At 51.0% G+C, this 13,598-nt stretch overlaps 1 protein-coding gene across 1 annotated transcript in view; it reads right to left on the bottom strand.

The window, feature by feature from the left end:
• Window positions 1-469: 469 nt before the first annotated feature.
• The window catches only part of grm5b (glutamate receptor, metabotropic 5b), a gene marked incomplete at both ends in the record, with an annotated part of 51,982 nt that continues 38,853 nt past the window's right edge, over window positions 470-13,598 (bottom strand). Inside the window, 12 exons of the mRNA XM_079733674.1 lie at window positions 470-988; window positions 1,100-1,760; window positions 3,646-3,812; window positions 4,029-4,211; window positions 4,931-5,056; window positions 6,235-6,393; window positions 6,503-6,689; window positions 8,238-8,355; window positions 11,515-11,641; window positions 12,337-12,505; window positions 12,844-12,968; window positions 13,139-13,260. Coding sequence (XP_079589800.1) covers window positions 470-988; window positions 1,100-1,760; window positions 3,646-3,812; window positions 4,029-4,211; window positions 4,931-5,056; window positions 6,235-6,393; window positions 6,503-6,689; window positions 8,238-8,355; window positions 11,515-11,641; window positions 12,337-12,505; window positions 12,844-12,968; window positions 13,139-13,260 — 2,663 coding nt within the window. The remainder of the gene's footprint in view (window positions 989-1,099; window positions 1,761-3,645; window positions 3,813-4,028; window positions 4,212-4,930; window positions 5,057-6,234; window positions 6,394-6,502; window positions 6,690-8,237; window positions 8,356-11,514; window positions 11,642-12,336; window positions 12,506-12,843; window positions 12,969-13,138; window positions 13,261-13,598) is intronic.

Here is a 13,598-nt window from a genome sequence, read left to right as displayed (position 1 = left end):
CCTCGCAACATCACTGCACTAGACTGCTCTAGAGAACCACTTCTGGCAATTTACAGACAACAAAACGATTTACTGTAGGTCAATGGAATCGGGTGGAATGTGTGTGTGTGTGTGTGTGTGTGTGTGTGTGTGTGTGTGTGTGTGTGTGTGGGGGGGGGGGGCAGTTTAAGTCCTCTCGCCCTCACCCTCTCTTGAGAGACAACACTAGGAAACAGTGGCAGGGTCCGGTATGTGCACCTCTCTGAAAACCCTTAATGTACTGTAAACACAAACACAGCAGTGTGACCGTCTGATGGCCACAGCGGCGTCCCCTCATCCCCCTCCCTCACCTGGGGACGGACAGGAGGAGCTCTCTGCGTCCCCTCTCCCCCTCCACCGGCTGGGTCCATGACGGGTGGTCGCCGCGTCTCCTCTGCTCGCCCGTGTTTCCGCGGGTCCCCTCCCCTGCAGGCCGGGCGGGGTGGGGGCCTCACAGCGAGGACGAGCTCTGGCTGTAGTTCCGCAGGCTCAGTCGGCTGTAGCGGGGGGAGGGCGGCGACGGCGGCGGGTGGGAGGGCGCCGGCGGGAGGTACATGCCCAGCTCCGAGACGGGGGAGCCGCCGCTGGACGCCAGGGAGTCCCGGAATGGGGAGGGCGGGGTCAGCGCCATCATCAGCTCCTCCTCCAGCTCGGCCCGCCGCAGCGGCGAGTCGGCGAAGCAGGGGGAGGGGGGGCCGCCCAGCCCCCGCATGGGGGAGCGGGACTGGGGGGAGGCCAGCGGGAGACAGTGGTGGCGGTGGTGGTGGTGGTGGTGGTGGTGCGCGGGGTAAGGGGGCGGGTACGGCGAGTGGGGCGGGGGAGGGGGGATGTGGAGGGGGAGGCCGCCGCCGCCGCGGCCGGACTCCACGGGGGGCAGGGGCTGGATGTCAGCGTAGGTGGTGAGGGTGGGGGGCATCTGGAGGTCGCAGGGCAGCAGGTACGGGTCGGCGGGGTGGTACGGGTCGGCGGGCTGGTACGGGTCGGCGGGGTGGTACGGGTCGGCGGGGTGGTACGGGTCGGCGGGCTGGTAAGGGTCGGCGGGCTGGTCGGCGGCGGCGGCGGCGGCGTTGGCCGTGTGCACGTGCGTCTGCGCATGCGAGTGGGTGGGCGAGGCGGTCAGCATCATGCTGTTGAGCTCCGAGATGTTGGCGGTGAAGCGGTTCACCACGCAGCTGATCTGGTCCATCAGGGAGCTCTGGCCTGGGTGGACGACGGCGGCGCCGGCGACCACGTGACAGTCGCCCCTGACGACCGCCGGCCCGCCTACCGAGCCGCACGCCACGCCCCCTGCCACGGCCCCGGGCACACACCCCGCCACGCCGCCTACGACCCCGCCCACCACGGGCACGCCTCCGTACTGAGGCACGGTCAACACGGGGGGCTCCTCCGCCAGCCCCGCCCCCAGCCGCTGGCTGACGGTGCTGATGGGCGAGGGCGTCTGCGAGCGGTAGGCGGCGGGGTAGCGCTCCTCGTCCTCCGACAGGTCGTACAGGGTCTTGTCGGTGCCCGGGTCGGTGTGCATGGAGAAGGAGGGCATGGAGGGCATGGAGGGCAGGGGCACGTGGGGAGGCAGGTCCCCGGCGCCGCAGTAGCGGCCCTCAGAGCTCTTGGTGAAGGGCTTGATCACGGCCGTCTGGTTGCTCTCCTTGCGCTTGATGTGGAAGGAGAGCCGCTGCCACAGGTGGTTCCCCCGGGAGCTGCTGCGCTCCGTCTGGGCCCAGGACACCGACTTACCGTTGGAGCTGGAGGGGGGAGGAGAGGGGGGTCAGAGAAGGAGGAGGATGGGCAGTGGTGGGATGGCTGGATGTGTTAAGGTGATGCAATGTTGTCTATATGCGACGGTGGTTTACAACATCAGCGCTGCTCGATGCTTTTGGGCATCGAAATGCGAAAAGACAAAGCCAAAAAAAAAAAATTTACGCTCCCTCTCGCTCCACTGTTTTTTACTTTGATCATTTCCTCTCTCTCTCTCTCTCTCTCTCTCTCTCTCTCACCTTTGTCTGGTTAATTAGTGTGATTAATCTATGGGGGAACCTCTGACTAAACCACAGACCACCATCATTGGCTTGAAAATAACTGAAATGACTCACACACACACACACAGAGACACACACAGCCACAGACACACAGACACACAATCACCCACATACGGACTCACATGCACACAAGCACACACACACACACACAAACACACACACACAAACACACAAGCACACGAATGCATGCACACATTGCAGACACCCTCACTGATGTGCACTGATAGACAGCCTCCCTCCCCTGGGTGGAGTGAGGCTGTGGCACCACAGTGGTTGATGCTGGGATGTGACCATCGCCTCAGGCGGGCAGATAAGCCGCCAGGCAACAGCTTGTGAAAATACATGTCCAACTGTCCTGTGCCTGATGTTTCGTTTTGCTATTTGAATTGACAGCTGAGCTGTTTTTAAATGAGTCAAATATAAACCAAGCACTCCTGAAAGAGCTGAGAGTCCTCAAAAAATATGAAAAGCTGAGAGATTAACATGAACATAACCTTCACATTCAGGTTATACACACACACACACACACACACACACACACACACACACACACACACAACACACACACACACACACACACACACACACACACACACACACACACACACACACACACACACACACACACAGGACAGAAAAATAGACGGAGGGACTAGATCTAGATCCTGACCCTGATCTTGATCCTGACAGATGAGGACCTGATTGAAAGCCTGGGTCCCCCACTGGGGTGAGCCAGAGCAGGACTTCCTCACTCTGGGCAAACATCAGGTCACTTCCTCTGTGGGCTTCCATCAGGGAGTCTCTTCTACAGATGACTGGTGGACAGCCTGGAGGCAAGCCACTGAGTCTCTCCCTCAGAACACACTCTGATCCCCTTTTATTCCTTTGTCATGTTTAACCATCACGCTCTCCCACTCCATCTTCATCCCTGACTTGCACATTCTCTCTGGTTTGCTCCTCTTTCTCCTGCCTCCGTGAGGACTCTGTCACCAGTTCACCCCAGGGTCACGGCAACCGTTGAGACTCTCTCTCTCCCTCTCTCTCTCTCTCTCTCTCCCTCTTTCTCTCTCTCTCTCTCTCTCTCTCTCTCTCTCTCCCTCTTTCTCTCTCTCTCTCTCTCTCTCTCTCTCTCTCTCTCTCTGGGTCAGCCGTGGAGAATGACTCTCATGGAGGCTACAACATATGCACGCGCTCACACACGCAGATACGCACACACAAGCAGCCCTCACACTCAAACACACACATACACACACACCTTAAATGTGCTCCCAAAATGGGGCTATTACTGAAATGGTCCCATCGACTGTGATCTAACCAGACCTTGACCTGCCATAAATGAGGTTCAATTTCTTTATTGCATTTCACAGGCGACAGACACACACACGCACACACAGACCCACACACTCGTGCACATGCGCACGCACGCACACACACACACACGCACGCACACACAAGCACGCATGCACAGACTCACGCACAAGCACGCATGCACAGACTCACGCGCACATGCAGGCACGCAGACCCAAACGCACACACTCACTCGCACACAAACGCACGCATGCCGAATGCACACACGCACACGCGGCCGCACCTCAGAGTCTCTCCTGCAGAGCCCCTCCTCTTCCACAGGTTGATCAGGCTGGAGGAGCGGCTGGCGGCCGAGGAGGACTTGCCGTCGCCCACGTGCATGCGCACCACGGTGCTGGTGGTGAAGGCACTGCGCACATTGCGCTCCGGCTTGGCCAGGATGATGTACACCTGGAACGCGAGACGGTCAGAGCAAGCACTCTGTACTTGTTTATGAGATGATAGGAGTTAAGGCGAGTTGTGGAAGAACCTCGAAGCATAAAAGTTGAGCTTTCAACCTCAAACCCTGAAGCACTGTTTAGGTAAACCTACAAATCAAAGTGAAAGCTCCAGGGGTTGAGGTTCACTCCAAGTTCGACACAATAGCCCCCCCATTTTAGCCCCTACCTTGGGCACAAACATGCAGCAGAGCGCCACGGTGGCACTGAGGCTGACACTGAAGCACATGGTGATGATCTTGTAGTTGGAGCCGAAGTAGATGGGCACGAAGGCCAGCCAGATGATGCAGGTGGTGTACATGGTGAAGGCGATGTACTTGGCCTCGTTGAAGTTGGCTGGAACGTTGCGGGTCTGCGCAGGGAGAGAGCCTCGTGAGTGGTGTGCTTGCGATGGGGGAGGTGGTGAGTGAGTCACCGGCGCATCATAATGACCCTGAGGACTCCTTCTTCACCGGCGCGGCGGGTTGTGACCTGTTGTGCTTTTTGTATCACTCCCTCGCTTTGCACCGACAACAGGGAATGAACTCTGAGGCACAATACTGAACCGCGTTCGCTCATTTCCACTGCGATATTATTCAACTCTTGAATGCGCAACATTTCAGCAGAGTCTGCGTACAAGCAATTTCGTCGAATCAAATCAATTTCGCCTTGTCTCCTTTACAGCCCTGCTGCTGGCCAGGCAGTGATAACCGAACGGTTCTCTAAAACCCCTCCCTCCTCCAGGTATATGAAACCTGCAATGGACTCACACTCATCGGGCTAATGTGCTTTGTTGTGTTTGTAAAATCAATTTAAAATCCCGGGGGATCACATAGTCCTTTCTGATATCCTGTTTCATGAGGAAATAAATCACATCAGGAGAAGAAAGACAAGCTCAGTCTCTAGGATGTTTTTCATTGCACCCTATAGACATACAATACCCAGCCCCCCGTCTCCACATACCGGACCGCACTGGGGAGATCAAACCCTTATACCTGAATAAACACCCGCTAACTGGATGTAAATCTGACAGCCCATTGTGCATTCCTTTACCACCAGTGAGAGAATAGCGAGGAGCCGTGTGGCCGGTACCTTGAAGGCGTAGAAGGTGCAGCTGAGGATGAGCAGGCCGTTGTAGCCCAGCGGCGCCACCACCCCCAGGTTGGTTGTGTTGCAGATCAGGTTGACCTGGTGGATGCTGGGGTAGTCGTGTATCACCTGGGGACAGCAGCAGCACACTAACTCACATGTTCTCAGACAGAAGCATGGGCAGCAGGATAGTCTAATGCTGTCGTTACCTGCAGGGGTTCTAATGCGAGAAGCACAACACCTTCCTTCTCTTTAATGTAATGCAGCTCAGATAATTCACTGCAAGTCCCTTTGGATGAAAGCCTCTGCTGCTAAATGACCAAATAGTAAAAAGTCCTGAAATAGCACTTTGACATCACAGGCTTTGTTTCTGTTTGTCATGTCTGGCTGTGTGTTGTTTTTTCTATCTGCCACCGTGGCCACGCTGTGTCAACCAGAGTGCCCTCTGATTTGCATATTTCTAAAGTATTTACACAGGCAGCACAACACAGGCATTAGCACAGAGGGTCTGGCACGGCGCTAATGCAACTTGATAGCGCTGCCTTGATATCGCGGCCCCTGAGAGGCGCCTGGCAACTTGGAAATCCACTGGCAGCCAATCAAATGGGAGTCTAAAAAAATAACGGAGCCGAGCAGGATTGGGCCGCTTCCACGGGAAATTGAAATGGCGAGACTGTCCATCTGTGCCTTGCAGTAGCAACCTAAAAATAAACTAAACGCTTATCCCCCAAAAACCTGCTACGTCACCGACACGGAGAGCTGAGTAGTGGTTCACTTTCATTTTGCGAGGAGACTGTGTCATCCGCGCAAAATGCAGGCAATTAAGCAACAACATCCAAACAAACGAATATCACGAAACCAGATGCATCATAAATATAAATTCTGATGATAGCAATCACGCAAAGTGATGCTTTCAGAAATGTAGGCGAGACAGCAGAGAGGACAGGCCACATAAAGGCTGTAAAAACAACCTAACCTACTACTGCCAATCTGTCAATCACTGGGATTTTCTTTCATTTTTTTCTACCCGTCGCGAAGAGTCGCGTTCTAGCCGTTCCCTTTCTTATTTAAACCTCGGTGCTAGAAAAGTTGGGATTAAGATAACGCTACACTGCTTCTTATACACACATTTATGTGAATTAGTAACAGAGTAAATGGAAGCACTTCTATGAAAATCTGCGTTGGCTCTGTCGCAGACCTTCTTTGATGCGCAGACCTTCTCAGCGCATACTGAGAAGTTTAAACCAGGCTGGTCGGCATCCCTGTCTGGTCGGCATGCGGACCGCCGCCAAAGCGCGGGGCCCTACCTGCGGGGGCTCCATGAGGAACAGAGCCACGATGATTCCCAGCTGCAGCAGGATGAGGAGGAAGGCGATAATGAGCTGGGCGCAGGCCGACATGAAGCGTGGCTTCTTGGTGCAGATCTTCTTCTTGCTGCCGGCCAGAATCCGCGCGATGCGGTTGGTCTGCAAAAGGCACACATACGTTTAACAGGGACAAGGACACTAACGTGAGCCATCATGAGCCATAGCGTTACGAAACACTGCAGAGCTCCGCCCTCTGGCGACGGGGTACCTTGGTGACCAGGGCAGAGTAGCTCATGGCGGGGGACAGGCCGATGCCCAGCCGCTGCAGGTAGCAGTGCATGACGTGGGGCTTGGCGATGAGTGTGAAGGTGCACAGATAGCCCAGACAGATCCCAGCCAGGATGATGTAGCAAAGCTCCCGGCTGGAGGACTTCACCACCGGGGTGTCTCTGAACCTGGGGCCGTGGACACACGCATTAGAACTGTACCTCCAAGACTAAGGGGACCGCATGGACAGCAAATGGCCTCTTGCTTTTAATCATAATAAATATAATCACAATAATTACAGGAATGGATTATTAAACAAATTAATATTAACTCTGTAAGTGGTAAAATGATTTGGCAGGTTTGCTAAGAGCCCAGGTTGATTGTTGATATTGTCTATGAGCAGATGTAAATCAACCTTTCAATTTGTTAATCTCACCGCCTGTCAACGTGAAGAAGTGTTCCACAACTGGACAGTTGGCCATCAAATGTCATCCATTGTGTTCCAATCTGGTGTTTTATCAGCAATCATAAATGTTTCTTTTTTCGTCCAGTTTTGTCCAACCAAGGAAAGCGCATACAACCTGCCCTGGCTGGGTAGCTTTCTCCAATATCGCCCACAAATGAACAAATGCAGAAGTTTGGTTTCTGTGTTTAAGTGCCACTGAGCATGCTCACAGACTTAGAGACTGAGTCGTACGATTAGAATCGTCAGCGTAATAGGCATTATGCATTATTCTAGGTGATTACTCTGTAGTCTGAGTGCAGAGCAAAATGTAAATAACTTGCATGGGAAAGTTTGCAAGGGTATGTTTTTCGAACTGATCTGAACGCAACATTAGCATTCTGAGATTACAGGTCACTGCGCATGCCCAACCCAGTGGTTGCAATGCAGAGGGGAAAATATTTGTGTTCAGTTGACAGTCTCGTTCTTCCTCCATTCATACAACCAGTACTGAGCAGTGTAAATGCGTAGGCGGCATTCCAATCGGTTTGAGAACACTCCCTCCTACACTCACCCTCACAACTTATTGAAATGTCTACACTTTACACTCCAGACTTCAGAATGATCATTCTGCATGTGATGCAGCCAAGGTCCTCGCTCAGAATTCAGAATCCAAGCATTTGAACGCAGACAGTATCTTGTGGATTTGTTTGTTTGCGGGCAGTATTGGAGAAAAAAAACTATCTAGGGCCGTTTGTGTGCCCTTACTTGTGTTGGACGCACAAAGAGGCTATGGGAGATGCTTAACACTTGTTTGGAGTATAATGGATCTCAAAGGCTCGCCAACAAATTTGGGAGCGTGCCGACATCATCAGAGGGGGTGAGTTGAACAAAGATATTGGCGGATTCGATTTAATTGGACATAGACCCAAAATTTAACCAGGGGGTTTTAGCCAACCGGCCAAATCCTTTAACACACTCAATACAATTAATTACAAACACAAATCAGATGAGTACAGAGGAGGATCGAGACCAGCAATGAAACAGAAATACGTTTAAATATATACAACAAAAAAAAGAGTTGTATGATCACACAAACATGCTATTTTACTATTGTCTAGCCACTACCGTGAATCACAAAACTATTACTGCCTCTCATTCCCCCAGAAGCATGCAGGGTACAGATACCCATGAGGCCATGTTTCTGGTGGAAACAGTTAAAAGTAAACTGTGTTGCTCAAGGGACAGTGTTCATGTGTCTGACGGTGCACAGAATGGGAGAGGGGGATTATACCTGATGAAGACAGCCGTCACAAAGAATGTGAACATGAGGCCCAGACAGGCGAAGACCACGGCAGCGATTGGCTCAGGATCCCCCCAGCGCAGATACTCCACTGGGATTGGGTCACAGCCTGATGGGCGGGGACAGCAACATCAATCAAACAAGATGTACCCTAAGTGGAATTCTTTGCACTCATCGGTCTCGCTCTCGCTCATTTCATTGTCGTTTCAGAGTGTAATAAGGGTGAGCTCAAAGCATGAGGATAATACAATGTTTCTTAAGTGGTTGTTCTACATCAGGTCTTATTCTTGATCCCCCAGCCCACATTAAACAGTCCCTTTAGCTCTCTGTCTTCGACCCACTCACTGTCACTCCCCTCGCAAAATCCCATCTCCATCCTCTTTTTAACAAACGGTTACCTCTGTCGTTATCAACTTCCTTCCATCTCTCCGTCCTGTCTCTCAACAGTTCCTCCTTTCCTGCTCTTTGCCTTCCATTATGCTGTACTTCTTGATTTTAGTCATCCCTCATCCGGCACTTAGTTTCAGCAGCTCCTTTGGAGTGTGTTTGGTGTGTGCATGTGCGCATGTGCTTGTGTGTGTGTGTGTGTGTGCGTGTGTGTGTGTGTGTGTGTGTGTGCATAAGTGTGCTTGCATGTGTACACTGGCATCTTAGTGTGTGTGTGTGTTTGTGTGTGTGTGTGTGGGTGTGTTTCGGTGTGTGTGTGTGTGTGCATTCGTGTGTGTATGCGTGGGTGTGTGTGCGTGCATCTTCTCCTCCTCCCCCTGTCTTCCTGTGCTACTCTGTATTTATCTGCCCACGCCTCTCCTGTCCCCTGTCACCCCATCACCCACCTCTCTCTAGTGCCCCCCCCCCCCCCTTCCATCCTCTCCATCCCTGTCTTCGGTGTGGAGGTAGGGCATGATGAAGTGGCATTAATTAAAGGGACAGATGTAATTACCATCCACCGTAACATAAGCTCCAGAATTACCACCTGGCTGGCCGAGCACAGACACGACACCAGGGACACTTAATGTGCACATATGCACCCGCGCACACGCATGCACGTCCGCAAATACGCACGCACTGAATATATTTTCATTGCCATATTCTGATACTAAATCTCTCTCGCTAACACACACACACATAATGTACTTTTGTGGTCTTTCTCTCTTTCTTACTCACACACACACACGCACACACATGCACATGCACACACACACATATACAAGCAGACTGTAAGGCGTGGCAAGGGCACTTTAAGTGGCGGTATATCAGTGTTTTAGTCTTTTAAAATCAATCAGCTTTATTGAATGGTTGATGTAGATGTGATTAGGGAGATAAACAGTGTTTGGTGACTGTAATTGAAACAGAGCTGAGGGAGACATTAAGGCAGGCTAGCCAGTTGAGTGCTGAATCACAAGCCGGGTTGAGTCATTGACACTGAAGCAGCAGCAGCAGCAGCAACATAAACACACATAAACACATAAAACCTGGACCTAAATCATAGCCACTCTTATTGTAGGAGGTGGTTTTGTGGAAATTGCAAAGCTGTGCTGCTGTGCAGCATGTTTGGTAGGTAACATTACATTAAGAACGACAGCGTGCCAGGGAACTTTTTGTATAAAATCTCCCATGGTGAGGTGAGATAATATAAACGCTTGCATTGGTTTTGTATTGTAGGCTTGGTTTTATATTGTACGCTGAATACATTACAAGAAACATCCTGTCCGAGGTTCAACTAAATATCGATTCCAGTTTAAAGACTACCATCAAATGTTCTGCATTCATCATCACAAAAATGTACACTTTGAAGTTTGAAATAAGTGCTACGTATGCCTTGTAGCAACACACCAACCTTCAGTGATTGAGTACAACTTTATACCTCTCCTTTAGGGTTTATTGGCTATCTGTCCTAAGAGCTGGTCAGATCTGCGGGGGCAGCTCACGAGAGGTTTTAGTCCATCTAAGGCTTTGTCTCAGTACTCCCCCAAAGGGTGTGAGAGCTCAGAGTGTGTGCGGAGCTTCCCTGATCAGCGAGAGTCCCAGAGGTAATCCTCCCCACTCTGCTCTCATGCCTGCTGCTTCTGTCACAACCTGATTTAGTCTCTCACCTCACTAACGCCTTCGTTCCTTCTCACTCTTTCTCTTTATCTCTTTATCTCTCTCTCTCTCTCTCTCTCTCTCTCTCTCTCTCTCTCTCTCTCTCTCTCTCTCTCTCTCTCTCTCTCTCTCTCTATCTCTCTCTCTCTCTCTCTCTCTCTCTCTCTTTCTCCCTCTCTCTCTCTCCTCATCTACTAGTCTCTTAATACCTCCTCTCTGTTGTTCTCTCTCTTCGGCTGGCTTTTATCTGCACCATCTTCTTCTGGCTGCTGTTTACACTCACAGAGGCTGCAATACTCTTTCCATCCCAAAACTAAGGATGTCTCCCTGTCATCCATCCATCTATCTATCATTCATCTATGCATCTATCCATTAATATATCATTCATCTATCCATCCATCCATCCATCTATCTATCATCCATCCATCCATCTAACTTTCATCCATCTTTCCATCATCCATCGATCCATCCATCCATCATCCACATAAAACACATGGGAACACACACACAGGTGTTCTAATGAACACACAGCGATGTATTCATGTATGCACCCAGACACATCCCCCTCTCTTGTAATTGGCTGTGGTTGGCTTTTCCGTCTCCGTCTCCAACTGTCTACAATATCCATGTCCACAACACGCCGTTTTGTTTTTGTTTTTCTTGCCGTTCGTTCTCACTGTAATGGTCGTTTTTGTAGCTAGTCGAGCAGCTGATCCTGTGTCAGCCTCATTGTTCCCGTCATGTTCTAGTCACGCTGCCCGGCAGACAGGGAAAATCAGCCAGCTCAAAAGACAGCCCGAGCGGGAGCCAGCGGCTGCGGGCCGCCGCCACCGGGAGGAAATGGGGAGTCCAATCGCCTTGGAAACGTATTTTCACGAGACGCTGCCGCTGATGCAGAATGAGTAAAACAGCGTTGAGCGTGTCAGAAACTGATTAGAGGGAGGTGGAAGGGAAGGAGCTGGAGGGGGAGGAGGAGGTGAGGAGTAAGTTCTCTCTCACTTTGTTTCCCTGCTTACATAATTGGTACGCTGATTGCGATAATAGCCTAGACGATTCTTCTTTCGTTCAGATAAACAGCATTTAGCCGGGGACTGCCTGGGACCTTTACATGGTCATAGGCATGCACACAGAGATACAAGCCATGAAACACACACACACACTCACACACACATTGCCAATAACACACCTGTGAGGTCGTCGGTGGGCCAGGAGCCAAGTTCACAGGCGCGGCAGGTGTACTCGTCGAACACAAACTCGTTCTCCTTACAGGGGGTGCAGGTCCAGCAGCAGCTCACCTCGCCTTTACGGATCACCTGGGGGGGGCGCCGTGGGATACGGTTACACACACACACCAACCACACACACAAACACACACACTGATTTCATTCACATCCATGCACAACAATGTCGTCGCCCAACCCTCTTCTTCTGAATTTGACCAAATCAGTTCCAAATACATGAATGCAACCCCGATCACGGATAGATTTACAATTCAGTGATTTGGCAGACCCTTCGATCCAAGGTGACCCTTGGATTTTCTGTTGTTATTATCGAGCAGGTAGGGGCAGGTAGCCTGCGGCCATTGGGGTCTGAACCCAGAACATTTCAGTTGCCCATTTCAGATACCCTAACCAAAAGACAATCCTCCCCCCCAGATGTACCTATGCCCATAAAAAAGAAAGTTGCTCTCTTAGGTCCAAATTGGTAAACCTATAGTTGAATTACTTCAGTACCATCATAAAGGCTAAATTATAGAATACAATTATTCAATGCAGGTATGTGTTATATATTTGTGATTCCTTCTGGTAAACGGCTGCCAACATGCCATATTTAGTCCAATTCCATTGCTCTATTGTCGGCTGTATCTCATAGCACGGGATTGACTGCTAACTGTGATTTTACATATAAAGGTTGCTTAAATGCACTGACTTTGGTTTGATAGGTTCTTTAAATCGTTAAGTTTGTGCACACATAGTGATCCTCCTGCAATTGGTGTCTCGTCTGTTACCTTAATCTGTCCTTTATCACAGGGCTCGCTGCACACAGACTTCAGGATGGCGTCCTTGCTGGCCCAGACCTCGTCGTCGTCTATCTTCAAGCCCCTGCGGTCCCAGGTGCCGATGTTGATGTAGTCGTAGTAGTCCTTGCCCATCTTCTTGAAATTCATGATCTCATACCTGGAACAAGCCGACGCACGGGTCAAAGGGAAGGAATGGAGAACAAAGGACTGGTCATGCATAGAATAAGGTTGTGAAGGGATTCTATGATGTATAGTAGGTGGAGCTCTGCATGTGCCCCTCCCCTTACCATAACCCGTGCCTCTCTCTCTCTTTTCAAGTCTTTAGGCTCTCGTCAATAATGCACCGGCCCCATTCCAGAGCACAAATGTCAATTTCACACTTGAAAACATTCCTGAACAGCAGGAACGCTCCATGTTGTTAACCTTACCGCATCATTTCAACGACATCAACCACCTCCCCCTGTCTCTCTCCACCTACCAGCCCAGAGCACCTACCTGCCAGGTGAATCTCCGTTGGCATCGAACAGGATGCCCTCCCCGGACACGCCCGTGAAGTTGGTTTTCATGAGGAAATCCAGCAGTGTGGCTCCGTCGATGGGTCGCATCGCATCGCAGAGGCCCTGCCGCGCAGCAACGGAGAACGGTCACTTCATCGTTTGAACACACAGCGGCAATCATCACACACAGATTTTAACCAGTCGCCTGCATTTGTGGAGAACTTATGGACGAAAGTTACACCCATCAAATATTCCATCCGTCCATACAAGCTCAAGCTCCGTCTGCTGCTCACCTGGTAGCCGGGGCAGAGGGCTTGCTGCATGTTGTGCAGGCCGTACGCCATGGAGTAGATGGCGTTTATCACAAACCCCATCTTAGTGTCCTGGGCGTACTGCTGGCGAAGAGACTCGCGCTCTGTAGGGGTGTGTGTGTGTATGTGTGTGTGTGTGTGTGTGTGTGTGTGTGTGTGTGTGTGTGTGTGTGTGTGTGTATAATAGGGAGAGAGCAGAGGGGGGCAAGGGATTAGGTGAAGAAGGATGAAAAGAACAAGCACTTCCATCAGAACAACTCTCCACTTCACTTTTCCTTCCTGAAACAAAATCAGTATTTCTCTTACTGTTACATTACAAGTCCATCTCCTTTGTTTATTTGTATCTTTTCCTCATTCAATTCTTCGCCCCCTCATCTAACTTCTCTGCCCTCTCCTGTCTCTGTTCATTTGCACTTTATGCCCTCTTTTATTAGAATGCAGC

This window comes from Pollachius pollachius, assembly GCF_949987615.1.
Source record: "Pollachius pollachius genome assembly, chromosome: 3".
NCBI lineage: Eukaryota > Metazoa > Chordata > Actinopteri > Gadiformes > Gadidae > Pollachius > Pollachius pollachius.
This window is presented reverse-complemented; position numbering and strand designations above follow the sequence as displayed.